We start from the raw sequence: 16,695 nt of genomic DNA, 5'->3' as shown, positions 1-16,695 counted from the left end.
AAACATGGCTTTATAAGAAAAAGTGGCTAAAAAAGATTTGAGTTTTGCTGACTTTGTTAAACTTGTGAGGGGAAATAAAAGTATATACCCCATTTTACATCATTAATGTTTGGTGGGACATTAAGAAGGAAAAAGAAAATAAGTAAAACATTTGCTGTTGTTAACAGTATTTGTATAAAACTTTTAATGATATAAATTGTATGTTATATAGGAAAGAATTTTCAGCGAATGTATGTGATAAAGACTAAAGTAATCAAGTACTTTTTTTAGTTTTAAGAAATGTAGCTATTACATCAAAATAAAAGAAGAAAGGCTGGACAAGAATGTGTTTAAGTTAATACGCTGTGATCTTGGGCTGTTCACAGTTGGGAAATGGAGTGTAAAAGTACACTGATTATAATATATGTAGAGTTGAGATGTTATCCCTTTCTTCTGTATGCATGAATGCCCAGATTAATACCCCTGGCATAATGTAATATTTTGTGTAAGCAAGGTGGCTTTAAAAAGAAGAGAAAGTACAGTTGTGCAAAATCTCACCAAAACAGTACATGTCCTTTCCTTTACTGGTCGCTGGTTGTGACTTTCTAATGGCAGAGGGACTGTATACTGAAAGGCATAATAATGTGGCGAGATTGTGCAAACATTATGGTATCGAAGTGGCTGAAAAACACTGGAAACATGAGAAACAGAGAATCACAGAAAATGATGAAGTTTACATCACATGGGATCACCCAATACCAACAGTCCAAAAGACAGCTGCTAGAAAACCGGATATAGTGGTCCAAGAAAAGAAGACAAAAGTACATTGATCATTGAAATCGCCACACCTAGTGACTACAGTGTCTTGCGTACAGACAGACACAAAGTCATAAAATACCTTGATCTGCAGGCAGAAACGAGAGCCATGTGGAAGAAAGATACCCAGACAGTTCCAATAGTAGTAGGAGCAACTGGTCTTATAAAAAAGAATTTACAATCATATTTAGATATATTATCAATTCATGTAACACAGTACGAATTGCAGGAGGAGTCATTACTGGGCACATTGCGGGTGTTGTGAAGAGCACTTTTGGCTAACATCAAAGAGTGAAACAATACTAATTTTATGAACTTTAATCGTACTTTGACTTAGGAATGGGATCCATTCCCGTCATGGTATTAGAAACCCAAAAGACTTGGAGAAATTAAAAATTACAGTATTCTTTACATTTGGCTTCCCTGCCTAGAGCAGGCCGACATTTGGCCAGTATACCACAGCCTTAGGTTGCTTTAAGGTACGCTGTACATCACATGTATGCTCCTCGCATAGTGTAGGGCATAAAGGTGATGTCCAGATGTAACATCCTCAGAAACAAAAGCCCCACTAGGAATGTCAGTCAAGGAAAACCAAGAGGTAACTAGTACATCCAGAAGAGAAATGGACCAGGGGAAGGAGGGGGGAGTGAATACTGCAACAGTGAAGGAAAGGACATTCTACTGATGTGGTAATATTTTACACAACTGTACTATATCCTTCCATTCACTGTTGCAGTATTCTTTAAATCTGGAAGAGTGCCAAAGCTCAAGAAGAAACTTAGGGGAGAAAGGACCAGCAGAGCCCTCTATTACGCCATGAAGAATGGTCCTAGCAAAACCAGCTCTAGCTCTGGCGATTCCACCCAACTTGTATTGCTTGGTAAATGTATGTACAGAAGTCCAGGCAGCTACCTCAAGAATACAGTTAGTATCCAAACCCTTGAAAAAAGCACCAAATGAAGCCACAGCTCTAGTAGAATGAGCCTTTACAGAAGAAGGAAGGCTATTACCATGAAAAGAATAAGAAAAAGAAATAGCTTTAGAGATCCAAGAAGATATAGTATGATTGGATACAGCTAATCCTGGGGATCCACGATGAAAAGAAAAACAACTGCTCAGATGTTCTAATAGACTTAGTCTTATCCAAATAAAATCCAAGTTGTCTAGGCACATCCAAAGTATGCAGCACCCTTTCGCTGGCAGATTGTGGAGAGGGGAAAAAGTAGGCAAATGAATAGACTGATTAAGTGACAACTCATTAATCACCTTGGGCATAAAAGAAGGATTAGTACACGTCACCAAAAGAGGACAAGCCATAAGGGCTTGAAGCTCAGACACCTGTCTGGAAGAGCTAACAGAAGAACAGTCTTCCAAGAGCAATGTTGCAAGGAAGCTGAAGCAGCAGGTTCAAAACCAGCCTGAGTCAATTTCTCCAAGACAAAGTTAAGATCCCAGAGAGGAGGAAGAGGCTCCCTGGGAGGCCTAACATGAAGGATGCCTTTAAGAAATTGTTTAGCTTCAAATCTAGAAGTTAAAGGAGGCGATAAAGGCAGACAAGCAGAGATAGCTGAAAAGTGGGCCTTAACAGAAGCATAAGCCAACCCAGCATTGAGCAATTCACACACAAGACATAGAAGCAAAGGAACATCCATAGAAAGTGGATCTAGGTTACAAGGAAGACACCAAACAGAAAACCTCCTCCATTTAGAAATTACCCTGGTAAATAATGGACCGAATCCAAGCATCCTGAGTAATCTGAAACCAAACAAGAAGAGAGAGAGAGGTGAAGAGAAAGAGGAACGGGGCTGGGAAGAAATGGATAGTCAGACAGCACCTGGTTTACCTGGAAAGTAAGACTTCTGAGTCCCTAAAGTCTGAGTAGCTTTAACAGGAGAGGCCTGCTTGCTACTTTTTTTGCCCTTAGCAGGAGGGTGTGATCACCTGCGATCAAAGTCTAGCTTATTGGAGGTGTTTCTCTGAAATTTAGGAACAGGAGAGACAAACATGCTTGACTTCTGTAAAGCCTTCCCCTTATCATGAAAAGACTTAAATCAGTAGCAGCCTCCCCAAACAAGAAGGGCATCCATCAGCTTAGCCTTGATGTCATCAGCAATGGTTGAAGCCAAAGCCAGGAATACCACCTCATCACTGCAGCCCTACAAGAAGCATCTGCTGCACCATAACGAACAGGGAAAGAGCAGACATTTTACCTTTAGAGTCTGGAAGATCAGAAATAACCTGACAAGCCTGAGATAGGAAAGCCAACACATACCTGAACATACAGGCCTGATATTTAATAGCTGTAAACTGAGGTGTAAACCTCCTTACCTAGCTTTTCCATGGCTCTGCTGTCTTTATCAGAGGGCAGCAACTTAGGTGAAGGAAGCAACTGAGAGGGCTTATCAGAAGCTACAGTCAGCACTGAGGGGTCAGCAGCAGGACACTTGTACAAAAAGTTGCAGTCCTCAGACACCCAATAAAACTCATCAGTTTCCTTGGGAGGATTGGGCTGAGAATCAGAAGTTTTAGAGTTATTTGAAAATGCATCAAACAAAGCAGCCAAAACAGAAGGAATAGCAGAAGGTTAGGAGATTCCATCTGCAGTAACTCATGGTACCTCTTATGGATTTCAGAGACCTGAGCACAATCCCAATTAAAAAAACTCCATCATCCTGGAGACTATGTCCCCAAAAGAAATTTCCTCAAAGGGAGCATCAGGACTGTAAGACTCCTCTTCTTTACACACACAGTCCAAAGGAGAAGGAATTTAAGAGTAAACAAGGGATTCCTCAACAGAATCTAATCCCTTCTCAGTGGAATCTTGTTCTCTGGTTCTTGTAAGTGGAGTAGAAGACCAAGGAGGAGCTGGAACAGACCCCCCCCCCCCCGAGGAGGTTTCAATGCAATCAAAGTATTAAACAAACCCTGAGTGAAGGCCTGCCACTCATTCCGTGTATCCCTAGGAGCAGGAGAAAACGTGTTAATTTTTCTTTAATAGGTCGTCTGCTTTGTAAAACTTGGAAGACTCTAACATCGGACAGCATTGACTAACAGCAGTAGGGATTTCTCTGATTAAATCTGAGAAACAACCCTAGTCTGAAATGGATGTCTGCAAAGCCTCATTGGACATGCTTAAAGCCGGATCCCCACCAGCCTCCAACCCAGTCATGGCACAGGAATCAGGCAACAAAGCTGGGCAAACCTCTGGGCATTCACTTACCTTGGGAGAAACGTCCAGTGGATGCTGGACAGCTGAAGATTATGGCCTAGGTTTTTAGAATTCCTCTATGACTGCTGACCCTTGGGGCGTGAAGTTCCTTCCATAGTATGTTTAGTGAAAAGCTTAAGTCACTGATTCTCCAGATACAACAATAAGGAAGAAAGCCTACTAAGCAGCGTTTTTGGTACAAAAGCCTGACACATGGAACAGGACATCTGGTTTGTGAGGTGCCCAGGCAAACAAACACTGTTCGTGGTGGTCTTTATGGGGAATCTGTCTCCCGCACTGGCATTTACTCTTCTTGGATGACATGAAACTCCAGAAGCAACCAAAAGGCAAGAAAAAAAAAGAAACCCCAGTGGGGCACTTACCTGCAATGGCTCAGAAACCATCAATCAACAGCAGGCGTTCAGACCAATGATTGAGAGATGGCATTCAGACTGGCGGCAAAGAATTCTGAAGATGGTACTTCCAGACGTCACCTTTATGCCCTATGCTACATGGGGAGCATATGTGTGATGTACAGCATACCTTAAAGCAACCTAAAGCTTTCGTACTCTAGTCAGGCGTTAAGCTGCTCTAGGTAGGGAATCCCAGATGTAAATAATACTGTAACAATGAATGGAAGGACATCACTGCAAATGTAATGAAAAGTTCTCCTTTAGCAAATAAATGTTGTGCAAGTTCAGAACTCACCAGCTGATGGCAGCTGTACATTCTGATCACATGTTTCCATGGAGACAAGCTGACTACAGGTGAAGGAAATAAAGCTAAAGAGTTCTGGACACTGTTTGCTGAAAGAAATGAAGTTAAAACTTACAAGGGCAAGCAGCTTAGTAAAAAAACTAAAGTTTTAAATTATTACAAGTGAATAAGTGATAGCTTTCCTGGTACCTAACTATTTCAACACATTTACTAGAACAAAGTATAATTTAGTTTTATTTAAAGATCGCCAGTGCAGTGCACATTTTCTTAAGGATAAAAATTAATGTTTTCTGAAATCATACAAACTGTTTTTCACATCTGGGAGGAGAATAAAGATAACACAAGAACATACAGCACTTATTACAAGTACAACCACAGGCTGTAACATGTGCCTTAGCAAGGATAACCTTAATGTTAGGTTACGTAGTGCCTGTGGGTACAGCTACCACTTTGGAAAGTAAAGAATCTTACCATAACAGTAGATGTCCCTCTCTTCACTGAGGCAGTATTCATAGGATCACAGGATGTTATTAGGCTAATGGCCCTGGGGCCCTAGCAAGCCTAGTCAACAGTTTATCCACTTAAAAAAAAAAAAATCAGTCCTGTTGTCAATGAGGGACACAGGTGGAACCCCTGGGAGAAATTTGTGGTTTCCCATCCACTTATCAAGGCTGCACTTGAAGGGCGTCAGTGAGGTATTCTGTCTGACGTGTATGGGAAGTCCATTTCAGATATGAGCCAGCCTCTGGGAGACAAACCTGTCTCTCCAGTAGGCTTTGTTGATGTCGCATATTAGATTTAGGCCTTTCAAGAGGGTAGATTTAGGCCTTTCAAGAGGGTAATGCGCGAGGAGTCAGACTTGCAGATATGGAGCATCTCTAGTAGGGCAGGGTCCAAGAGTGCCTTGTAGGCAAGGGACAGATCACCTCTGAGCAATCTGTATAATACCGAGTAGAGTGATAGTGATTTGAGCCTGTCCACATAGGACAAGTTTTGGAGGCCATAGGGATCTCCAGCCAAGGGCATCTCAATGTACGGCCAGTATACCAAAGTTTTAGACCTTTTAAAATTAGCTTGCTGTTACAGTCTGTCAGCATGAGCATATCAAAACTAGCGCAAATCTCAGGAAGGCATATAAATACAGAGTACTTAAGCAAATCACACAAAGAATGACAGGGGCAAGACATTAGGATTGTTTCTGCAGGGACTGAAATGAGTAACCTGCATTCATCTAGTAATAAGAACTGATATGAGGTATGTTATGCCATCAGTGGCTAGCTTGAAACATTCAGAGGGTAGATTGTCAGAAGCTAGTGTGGTCGGCTTCACTTTGGGGGGGAAAGAGACTTCTGGTTTAGGTAGTGGGGCATTGGGAGACTTTAATGTGTAGTTAAGACTGGACAGAACGGTGGCTGTGTTAATGAAGCAGGTATTGAAGGCACACACAGTGTTGTAGTTAGAGTTACTGGGCTGAGGGTTAGGACGGGATGGTTTACCAGGCTTGAGAAGCTACGATATGCTCAACCACAATGTTTTAGGTGATTTGATAGGAAGATTCTGATGACTACATAAAAAAGCCTTGAGTGTAAAATTACTTAATTTTAGTGATATTTCTTAGGTTGCGATAGGCTTGTAGGGTTGATGGTGTTTTGTTAGTCTGTCAAGAATGCCAAGCCTTAACCTTTGATTTTATAAGTTCTTCTCTACCCACTGATAACCAGAGGCAAGATTAAATCTGACTAGCTGTCTTCTGATTGGGGCTTTTCTATTTAGTTCATCCGCGGTGGTGTTGCTGCGGTAGCGTTGTCACCTCACAGTAAGACGATGTCCGGTTCGATTCTTAGCTAGAGTGTCTTCTGCATGGAGACATGCGTGAATGGGCGTACCTTCGTTGAAGGTTGTGCGTCAGGGCTGGTAACTCGGCACATAAAAATCAACTACCAATTAGCGGACCGGAGTTCCACTGTGGCGACCCCTAACAGGGAAAAGCCGAAAGACACAACAACAACAACAACAAGTATACTTAGAAATGTATGGTTGAAATATTCTACACCTTCAATGATGGGTAGCAATTTTGGGATGTTGCAATTACAGAGCCTAACAGTTTCTTTAAAACCGACTGTTGAATGTACAGAGATTCCCGACACAGTTACATTGTTGGGGCTGCTTGTAAGGGTCCAATCAAGAATTGTTTCAGTCTTATTATATCTAGTAGATGTGGTGATTAGCTGGGTGATGTTATTAAGACTGCAGAAGGGGGAGGAGTAGGTTCAAAAAGAGGAAAAGGATATACATGAGGCCTAATTAGTGTCCATGCCCCCAATATAACTGTTTGGTGGAATGCGACAACAGAAGTCCATGACAGAATTCTTCAGTTGTAGGAATACTACCTATTCAATATCGCATGGTCACAGTTAAAGCAATTCTTAAATGTAGAATGTTCCATTCTAATTTACCAAGTCCTTCAACTGTAACAGAAAAGATTAAAACTTAACAAGAAACTGTAACTCCAAATATATATCTAAAACAATAAATAAGCACAGAATAAATGTATACAAGCCATACACAGTTTCCTGGCTTAGAAGGATGAAGCCCTGACTATGACCCAGTTGACCTAAGCTTGATTAGTGGACAGACAATGGAGGAGCCAAATGAGGGCAGAGAAATGAGTAGCTTATGTCAGCTCACCCATTCTGGAGGGAGAGATGGACTAGAGTTTCTGCTAGCAGCTGAGGCATGTCTCCCTAGCTACCTGGCAAGCTGCCACTCCAGTGGTGACTTGGGGGGGGGGGGGGTTGGATCTGAGCATGCTGGCATGACAGATGATGATGTCTGTGACTCCATGCCAATTCTGTTCAGTTAGGGATTCCCTTCCTCTGCATCCAAAAATATTCCTGCCTTGAGCCATACATTTCATGCCTGCATCCCAGCTCTTGGTTCTCTTCAATGGTAGGGGAAGACACAAGACTTTGGGAATGAACACTGACATGTCAGAGTTACAAGCAGGATTCAGCCATTAAGAGAAGAAAATAAAGAAAGTGAATGTAGTCTAGTAGTTTTAGGCAAAGCAAACTGCGAGGTCAATGTCTCCCAGGATAGAGAGGCCCACCTGCAGGGTTACAAAAGGATTCAGTCAAACCCTTTCCATATAATAAAGAACAAGTGGAACAGATGGTCTCACTGGAGGTACAGAAGGGCATTAGTGGTGACTACAACAGGGACAAAAATTTACAAACTAACAGAAGCCAGCAGAGGGAGTGAAAAGGCATGGAAAAATATGGCATGTGGAGAAGCTGCTGCAAATGGTGATAAACCTCAAAAACATTGATATGGTAAAGAAAATGTTGACAGCTCTGACATGAGATAAATCGTTTTGCACACAGAGAAATAAATAAAAAGAACTTTGGCAAAAAAGCTAACTTTTTATAACCAGAGCAGCTTGGAGCCATTTCCCAGTGCACTGCTCACAAACAGCAAAGTAAATTTGTAGAGAAAAGAAAATACAGTATATTATAATGGAAGGGCACAGTTTGAAAGGTTTTCAGAACCTAGCTGACATGAACCTGTGATACACATCCTAGTGGTAGAAGAGGCTTGACAGGATCATCCTAGAACCAGTTTAATCTTATCCAAAAATAGTGCAATAAAATGCATATCGCAATTTAAATTATACTGCTAATGATCAAAGCACATTTTCTGAGACTGCTTGAAAAGCACAAAAATGCATTGATTTATTCACTCATTTATATTCCACTACCCATTTTACTGTATTCGTGGTTAATGGGAAGCTGGAGCCTATCCTGTCAAGCAACAATCAAACATAGAATTTAGTCCTGAACAAGGAGCTAGTTTACCTTTGAACATGCACATGCTCGCACACACTTGCACAGCTTTAAAACCCTTGAGTACCAGGAGCTCGCCTATTAACATGCCTTTGGAATGTGTGAAGAAATCAGAGACCTTGATGAAAACCGAAGCGGCATAAGGAAAACACATAAATGCACTTCTGGCATTCATCAGGCAGTTAGCACAGATGACTATGATTCAGTTTCTTCCTGTAGCCCAGGGTACAGGGCTTGACTACTTCATTTGCTTGTACGTGTGACTCTGATCAAGTCACTTAATCAGACAGACTTCTGGGATGACCCTGAAAAGGGACATTTGTGTTGGGTAGTTTTACCCAGTTAACAAATGTATAAAGTAAAATGAAAATAAATGTCAACTAAGCACTAAGAGGCAGTACTGTTAACCACTGCAAAATCTAGGCTATATTTTCTATGCAGTTGTTAGAGCCAAACACATGGCTACATTTTTATTGCAGTTGTAACACTTGTGAAAGAATGTGTAAATAAGCTTTTAGGAAGTTAAACAATGCAGCAAAAATGGTGTTCATTGCTTACCCTCAGTAACGTCTTCTGCATTTCAGGTTCATGCTCGTGCCCTGCTGCCTCAATACATTGTTCAACTGCTTTAGGTAGCAAATCCTGATCTTTTATTTCACGAAGGTACTCATCTGCTTTCTGACTTCCTTCCTATCAAGGAACAAAGCACAAATAGTGAGAAAAACTAATTGTCTTTCTCCATGAGAAGTGGAGTTGATTAATCTGGTTTCTCACAAAAGCATCCCTGCCATTTACCTTCATGCTCCAATACGCCTTGACCATCCCCAAGTTACATTTCATGTTACTATATTTACCTTACTCGTGTCTGTGTGTGTGTGTGCGACACACACACACACACACACACACACACACACACATTACTGCCACTAAACTCAGTATCCTACACACTGATAAAAGATGACCTGTCTCAGGCATAGCAGCTGAGGAGGAGGGAGCTGGCTTGGCTCGTCACTTGGGCAAAACCCATTGCGAGCTATGGGTGCTGCAGCCCATGGAATCTAGGTCAGAGGGATGTGCTGCAAAGGTCAGGGGGTCAATAACATAGGAAGCTCAAATATTCCTTCCCCAAAGACTGGCAGTATTAGTATAGCTCAGAAGCTGCTCTGGTATGTTACAAACTCTAGGGGCTGGGGAGGTGATCCTGATGTCTGCTTGGATTATTTACTTCATAAATGCCTCTTCTCTCATGGGTGGATCGAATGAGCCAGTAATGGCTGTCATCCCTGTAAGGAACGAATGGGCTACATAAGTTACAGGAGGCTGATGGTCAGCAAGCAGACTAGTGAAAAAAAGGTCATATCCATATGTGCTAATTCTAACACTTCAAACCCACCTTTACAGAACTAAAGTGCAATTACATAGAATATGTTTACATGTGTACATTTACTTGTATATGATATGGGTGCCTTTCAGTGCCATGCTGCTGAGAAAATTCAAGATAAATACTGCATCATACCATAAAACGTTGCTTGTCTTCCCAATCTCATGTTTAATAAATCATTACTAGTAATTCTGTTTTTCTTTATCAGAAAACTTGAAAATCTCCAAAACAATGGAAAGCAGACCTCTCAGAAATGTCATCAATTCATAAGGAAGTGCATATTCTGCACAGATGGCACAGTGGAAAAGCATTTGTTTATGTCAACAGTGGTCTCTTCAAAATATACTTGAAGTTACAAGTATTATCAACATGGACAGGGATTTATGTCTATTTAAAAATGAAATTCCTTTTTAAGAGCAGAAAAGTACAGTTGTGTACACTTACCATAAATGTAGATGTTCGAGTGTATTGACTGTTGCAGTCATTACATTTGGGTTATCCTGCTAGCAGGTCGCCCTCAGTCGGCCTGAATTCCGAAATCTTGGGTCCTGCATCGGATGCTGTTGCCCTTCCCTGATGTCAGGTCGTCAGGGGTATAAAAGATGCAGCCAACACCATTTTCTTCAGTTTTTCTTGCCCCAGATGTCAGGTGCCCCCTAAAGGGTATGCTAAATATATGTAAGTAACACATACATGCATCAAAATAAACTTTACCTTCATCTATAAGCAAATACGCCACATAGGTTGTATAGATCAGAGAAGGAAAGATAAGTTCCAGCAATAATAAGGGGGATGGTGGGTGGGTAACCTGGACTGCAACATTATTTTTGCTTACTTAAAGTAACCTTATACCCAAGAAACTGTTTTATTCTTAGTTTACCTGTCTGTACCTAAACTATTTGTAAGAATGTTAGTTCTCTCTAGCTCTGCTACTACATACTTTAATTTCTGAAATGTATATGTGTAAGCTAATAACAATCTGCCTGCGAACACTTGGCTCATACTCAGCCTGTTTCTTCATATTTTTTCTCTCTCCATTGCTTCTTCTAGCTTAGGCTCCTGCCTATCCTGCTCTAACCCACCAACAGTGCCCTCCTGGAAGCTCTTGCCAAGAACCCACAAAAAGGACACTTGCAAAACAAAGAGCTCATAATGCTCCCTGAGTACAACTCCTAACAAAGACTTTAAGTAAAGTATGTGTACGGCTTAACACCTTGTAGTAATAATAGACATTTTACACCAGGTCGCAGTACGCTTACCTGCTAGGCTAGCCAGCAGCCACAACCCCTCTCTCTCACACTGATTAACTAATCCTTTTCTACCTTTTTATAATTACTCCCTCTATCCTGGTCCATGATATCTCTCTCCTTTCCTTCTACCTGATATCTCTCTTTCTGGGTCCTTACCACCTGAGACTGACTTGCCACTAGGTGGTGCTCCTATCCCAGGTTCACCTATCTGTCCTCTCTCCTCCTTAAACACCCCTTCTCTACCCTTTATAAAACCTCTTACCTTCTCCTACTGGCCTTCATCCATATATCCACCCTCCACTCCTTTCTCCCTCAGTCTTCCTTCCTCTCACAATTCACTGCAAGCTTACCTTTGACTACCACTCTCTACTCATTGTCTTCTTCACATTCTTCTCCTTTGGCTCCTGTCCCTCTAATCTTATTTTTCTTCATATCTTGTCTCCCTTAAACTACTTCCTTTTCTTACTGACTATTCCTGGTGTGACCCTGTCACTAGTACTGTAATCTCCCCTTTCTCTCTACCCTCTGTAATTCCTCTCTGTCTTACATCCTGACCTGCCAGTTTTTCCCTTAAGACTTCCGGTGTGTATTCTGCTCCCACCGTACTTTCCCTTTCCTCCCCTGCCCACTTACTCCTCCCTTTCCGCCTTTTTCCACTCCTACTCTATATAATCCCCACTTCCATGCAGACGCCATCTTAGATTCTCTATCCTGGCTCCCGGCTGCTGTGCATCCCTGGCTCCTGTGTCCACGCCTGAATGTAAGTTTGTTTAACGGACTCCACTGCTAACTGTACCGCTGGACTTGTTTTAATGTGCTTTTTTTTTCACTTTGCTGGCTTTTCTAAATATAAACTATATGTATTTTTTCCCGCTGCAAACGCTTAATTAATAAGGTGCTTTACATGCGGAAAGTGTCTACTAAACAGGGTCTGCTCCTAGTAGATTCTTTGAATCTGCATTAGTTACCATAGTTTGCTACATAGTAGCATTACTGGGATAGTTCCGCTGTTTTAAATCATAACTAAGTATATTTTCTGCTGCAAACGCTTAATCATTAAAGCGCTGTGCATTCGGAACTTGTGTTTATATTTCTGCTGCAAACGCTTAATCATTAAAGCGCTGTGCAGTCGGAACTTGTGTTTCCCGATAAGGTTTGTTTTTTAGTGGATTAATGAATATGTACAAGTAGCTTCTACTGATGCAATTTTGAAAATGTACGCTAAATTATATTAAGTTGTGCTAGTTGCTTAGTAAGTGGTACTTTGCTATCACTTCCTTCTGTTTCAGTAAACGCACAACTTTTCTAGCGTTTTAGCACGTGGTTTGCAATAGCTGTTTGGGACTCTACTTTGTCATTAATCGGCATGTATGTAAGTTTTGCTAGTGCCCTCAATCGACAGTTTTTGTGTATGGTGTCCTCGCTTGCTTGAGGATTCCAAATTAACTGTTTTTTAGGGTTGCCTTAGTCACTAACCAAAGTTCAGCCATTGCAACTTGTTCCTACTGTGCATTTTATTTTTGTCTGTAATTAATTTCTGCTAGACTAAACTAAATTACTCTGCCTAAGAGGGACAGTCTAACTCACATTTATTACCTATCTGCACTCAGATACTAGTTGCTTACAGTCAGTCTGTCTAACATATTATTTTTGCTTACTTAAAGTAACCTTATACCCAAGAAACTGTTTTATTCTTAGTTTACCTGTCTGTACCTAAACTATTTGTAAGAATGTTAGTTCTCTCTAGCTCTGCTACTACATACTTTAATTTCTGAAATGTATATGTGTAAGCTAATAACAATCTGCCTGCGAACACTTAGCTCATACTCAGCCTGTTTCTTCATATTTTTTCTCTCTCCATTGCTTCTTCTAGCTTAGGCTCCTGCCTATCCTGCTCTAACCCACCAACAGTGCCCTCCCGGAGGCTCTTGCCAAGAACCCACAAAAAGGACACTTGCAAAACAAACTAAGAGCTCATACTGCTCCCTGAGTACAACTCCTAACAAAGACTTTAAGTAAAGTATGTGTACTGCTTAACACCTTGTAGTAATAATAGACATTTTACACCAGGTTGCAGTACGCTTACCTGCTAGGCTAGCCAGCAGCCACAACCTCTCTCTCTCACACTGATTAACTAATCCTTTTCTACCTTTTTATAATTACTCCCTCTATCCTGGTCCATGATATCTCCCTCCTTTCCTTCTACCTGATATCTCTCTTTCTGGGTCCTTACCACCTGAGACTGACTTGCCACTAGGTGGTGCTCCTATCCCAGGTTCACCTATCTGTCCTCTCTCCTCCTTAAACACCCCTTCTCTACCCTTTATAAAACCTCTTACCTTCTCCTACTGGCCTTCATCCATATATCCACCCTCCACTCCTTTCTCCCTCAGTCTTCCTTCCTCTCACAATTCACTGCAAGCTTACCTTTGACTACCACTCTCTACTCATTGTCTTCTTCACATTCTTCTCCTTTGGCTCTACCCGCTCCGTTAGCCCTCTGGCTCACTCCGCTCCCCTACCCTGCCCCCATTTCCCACCCACCCCCAGCACCTCTACATATATACCTTTCAGACTCCTCCTTCATACCTCAATCACCCAATTACTATCCTCTTCCTTTACCCCTCCCTCCTTTATCAATTAGCCATTCTCAGTCCTCCTTTTTATTTTCCCCTCCTTCTCTTACTCCTCCCACACTACCCTTACTCCTCCCTCAATCCTTCTTCTCTTACCCCTCCCTCACTACTCTTACTCCCCCCTCTCCTCTCAGCTACACCCTCTCTTGTCTAAACTCCTCCTCTCCCATTTGCTAAATTATAACACCCCTTCTTCCTCTTCACCTCCTCTCCTCTTCTACCCTTCACTTCCTTTCCACTCTTACCCTTCAACCCATCCTTTGTAAACATGCCCTCCCAAATTCTCACCATTACCCGACTCCCCTGCTCCCTTCTCATCTTACTAATTCCTCTTTATCATGCTACTTCCTTCTCTTCCAAATCTCCCCCATCCCGCCCTTCTGCTTACACCATCCCATACACTCACCTTCACCCTCCACTACTCAATCATTTCCACTACATATCCTCCTTCCTTATTCCACCTAAACTTCTATACCTTTTCCAGCCCAAAGTCTTTTCCACCTCCACAGACATTTTTAAACCTAAACCACAGCCAATCCCAAACAACGCCCTATTGTACCAACCCAAAAGGCCAAAAGCTGGTGCCAGTAATGCCATAGCCTTATCTGGAGATATCCACCCTAACCCAGGCCCCTGCCTCCATACAAACAACCCCTTCCCTCCTCCCCCTTCCTCCCCTTCTACTAACACCCCTTTCCCCCTTTCCTCTACCTCCTCTACTTTCTCTCTTAATACACTTACGTTCTTCACCATCAACGCTCAGAGCCTCAACAATAAAACCCAATCAACCAGACATCTTAGCCAACTCTGAAACCTGGCTAAAACCTTATATTACTGACCCTGAAATCTTACCTCCAGGCTTCCACATCCTCAGAAATTATCGTTTAAATAAAAAAGGTGGAGGCTCTGCTCTAATCTACTCTAACCATCTCTCTCTAATCCCTCTGCAAATCCCAACCCCACATTTCAAAAATACTGAACTAACTGCAGGTCTCCTCAGATTGAATAAACGTAAGAATATCTGCTTTATCTCCTTATATATCTCCCCAGGTGACAACATCTCTACCCTTGAAAATATTCTTCACTGGGCCTCAACTGAAATAAAATATGAAACTTACATTCTTGGCGACGTTAATATAGACTGGAATAAAATCAACTCACCTTCCCCTTCTCTATCCATTAACCTATACAACTTCACCCAAGTAATCCATTCAACAACTCGTCCTAACAAAATCCACCCTCCTGGATCCATCTTGGACTGGATTCTAGTTTCTCATCCCAACAAAATAATTCTCTCAGGCACCATCCCAGATACTTTCAGTGACCATCTCCCTGCCTTCATTCATCGGTCAGCTAATTCCACCCAATTTCATCACCAGTACATTCAAACTCGAAATCTTAGCAACTTTAACCCTACAATTTTCACAAATACCCTTCAAACTAATCAACTGGCAAATCCTTAATCCTCTCCCCCTAGACAATGCTGTAGAACATTTCAACTCTATTTTCCTAGACACAATTGCCTAGCCCCTCTAAGAAACAAACGAATCAAAACTAACTCTGCTCCTTGGCTGACAAAAGATACTAAACAAATCATGCATCACAGAGACAAAGCCTGGAAGCATTATCAGAAAAACAAACTGCCTTCTTCCTTCCTCCAATACACCCAACTTCGCAACCAAGTAAAAAAACTAATCACTTTAGACAAAAAAAACTACTATAGTAAACTGCAGTCTAACAAAAATAAGAACCCAAAACAATTTTGGAAATCAGTTAACTCCCTTCTACACCCAGGGTCCAAGAATAATCCCTGCCCAGACCCTAGTTTAACTGACAAGGAATTGAGTTCTCACTTCAACACCTTCTTCACAGAATCCATAGATAATCTAACCAAAACATTCCCAAACAATAATCCACCTAACATCCTCTCCTCAACACCCAATAACCTTAATAAATGTCTCTTGAATTTCCAGTTCAAACCAGTTTCAACCAGCTTCATAAAAAGGCTCTTATCTAATCTTAAACCATGCTCCAATGCCCCTGACAACATACCCTCCTCCTTCCTCAAATGCGCAGCTGAAGGTATTGCTCTCCCTATTAGTATCCTGATAAACAGATCCTTAAATGAGTCATACGTACCTAAACTCTGGCGTTCAGCCTACATCCTACCTCTCCACAAAGGAGGTAAAAACACCACTATCTCTAATTTCTGCCCCATCGCCCTACTCTCTCCAATATCTAAAATTCTAGAAAAATGTGTCCACCACCAGCTTTTACCTTTGCTAACACAGAATCACCTACTTACTTCCACCCAACATGGCTTCCGACCATAGCACCATTACTGCCTTACTATCCTTCCTTGAAACAGTCAACCGAGCCCGAGACTCTGGACTCCTTGTATCCACAGTACTACTAGATCTTTCCAAAGCCTTTGACACCATCTCCCATACGCACCTACTCTTTCATCTCGCCAACCTTAATCTCTCCCCACATACTCTTTCCTGGTTCTCCAGTTACCTATCTGAAAGATCTCAAGCTGTCATATGGATGAACTCTACCTCTTCCTTCTTGCCCACACCTACCGGTGTTCCCTAGGGGTCCATCCTCGGACCTATGCTCTTCAACATCTTTATAAATAATCTACACTCCGTCATACCTGACACCACAGTCATCCAATACGCTGATGACTCCACCTTAGTTTGTGCTGCCTCTAACTTTTCTGAACTCCAGACTAAAACACAAATAGCCTTTTCCACCACAGAGAACTGGATGCACCAAAACCACCTCTCCCTCAACTCTAATAAATCCAAAATTCTAATTTTTACCCCTTCCAGAGCTTCCTCATCCTTTGACAAAGATTCCTTCA

The 16,695-nt window shown here is 41.8% G+C and overlaps 1 protein-coding gene across 1 annotated transcript in view; it reads right to left on the bottom strand.

Moving 5' to 3' along the window:
* Nucleotides 1-16,695, bottom strand: part of VPS16 (VPS16 core subunit of CORVET and HOPS complexes) — a 1,917,946-nt gene that overhangs the window by 831,583 nt on the left and 1,069,668 nt on the right. The window contains exon 12 of the mRNA XM_044060689.1: nucleotides 9,121-9,252. Within this exon, the coding sequence (XP_043916624.1) occupies nucleotides 9,121-9,252 (132 nt within the window). The remainder of the gene's footprint in view (nucleotides 1-9,120; nucleotides 9,253-16,695) is intronic.

The sequence above is a fragment of the Protopterus annectens genome, chromosome 2.part0 (genome assembly GCF_019279795.1).
Source record: "Protopterus annectens isolate FY-2018-M chromosome 2.part0, PAN1.0, whole genome shotgun sequence".
In the NCBI taxonomy this organism is placed as follows: Eukaryota; Metazoa; Chordata; order Ceratodontiformes; family Protopteridae; genus Protopterus; species Protopterus annectens.
Note: the sequence above shows the minus strand (reverse complement) of the source record. Positions and strands in the feature narration are given on the sequence as shown.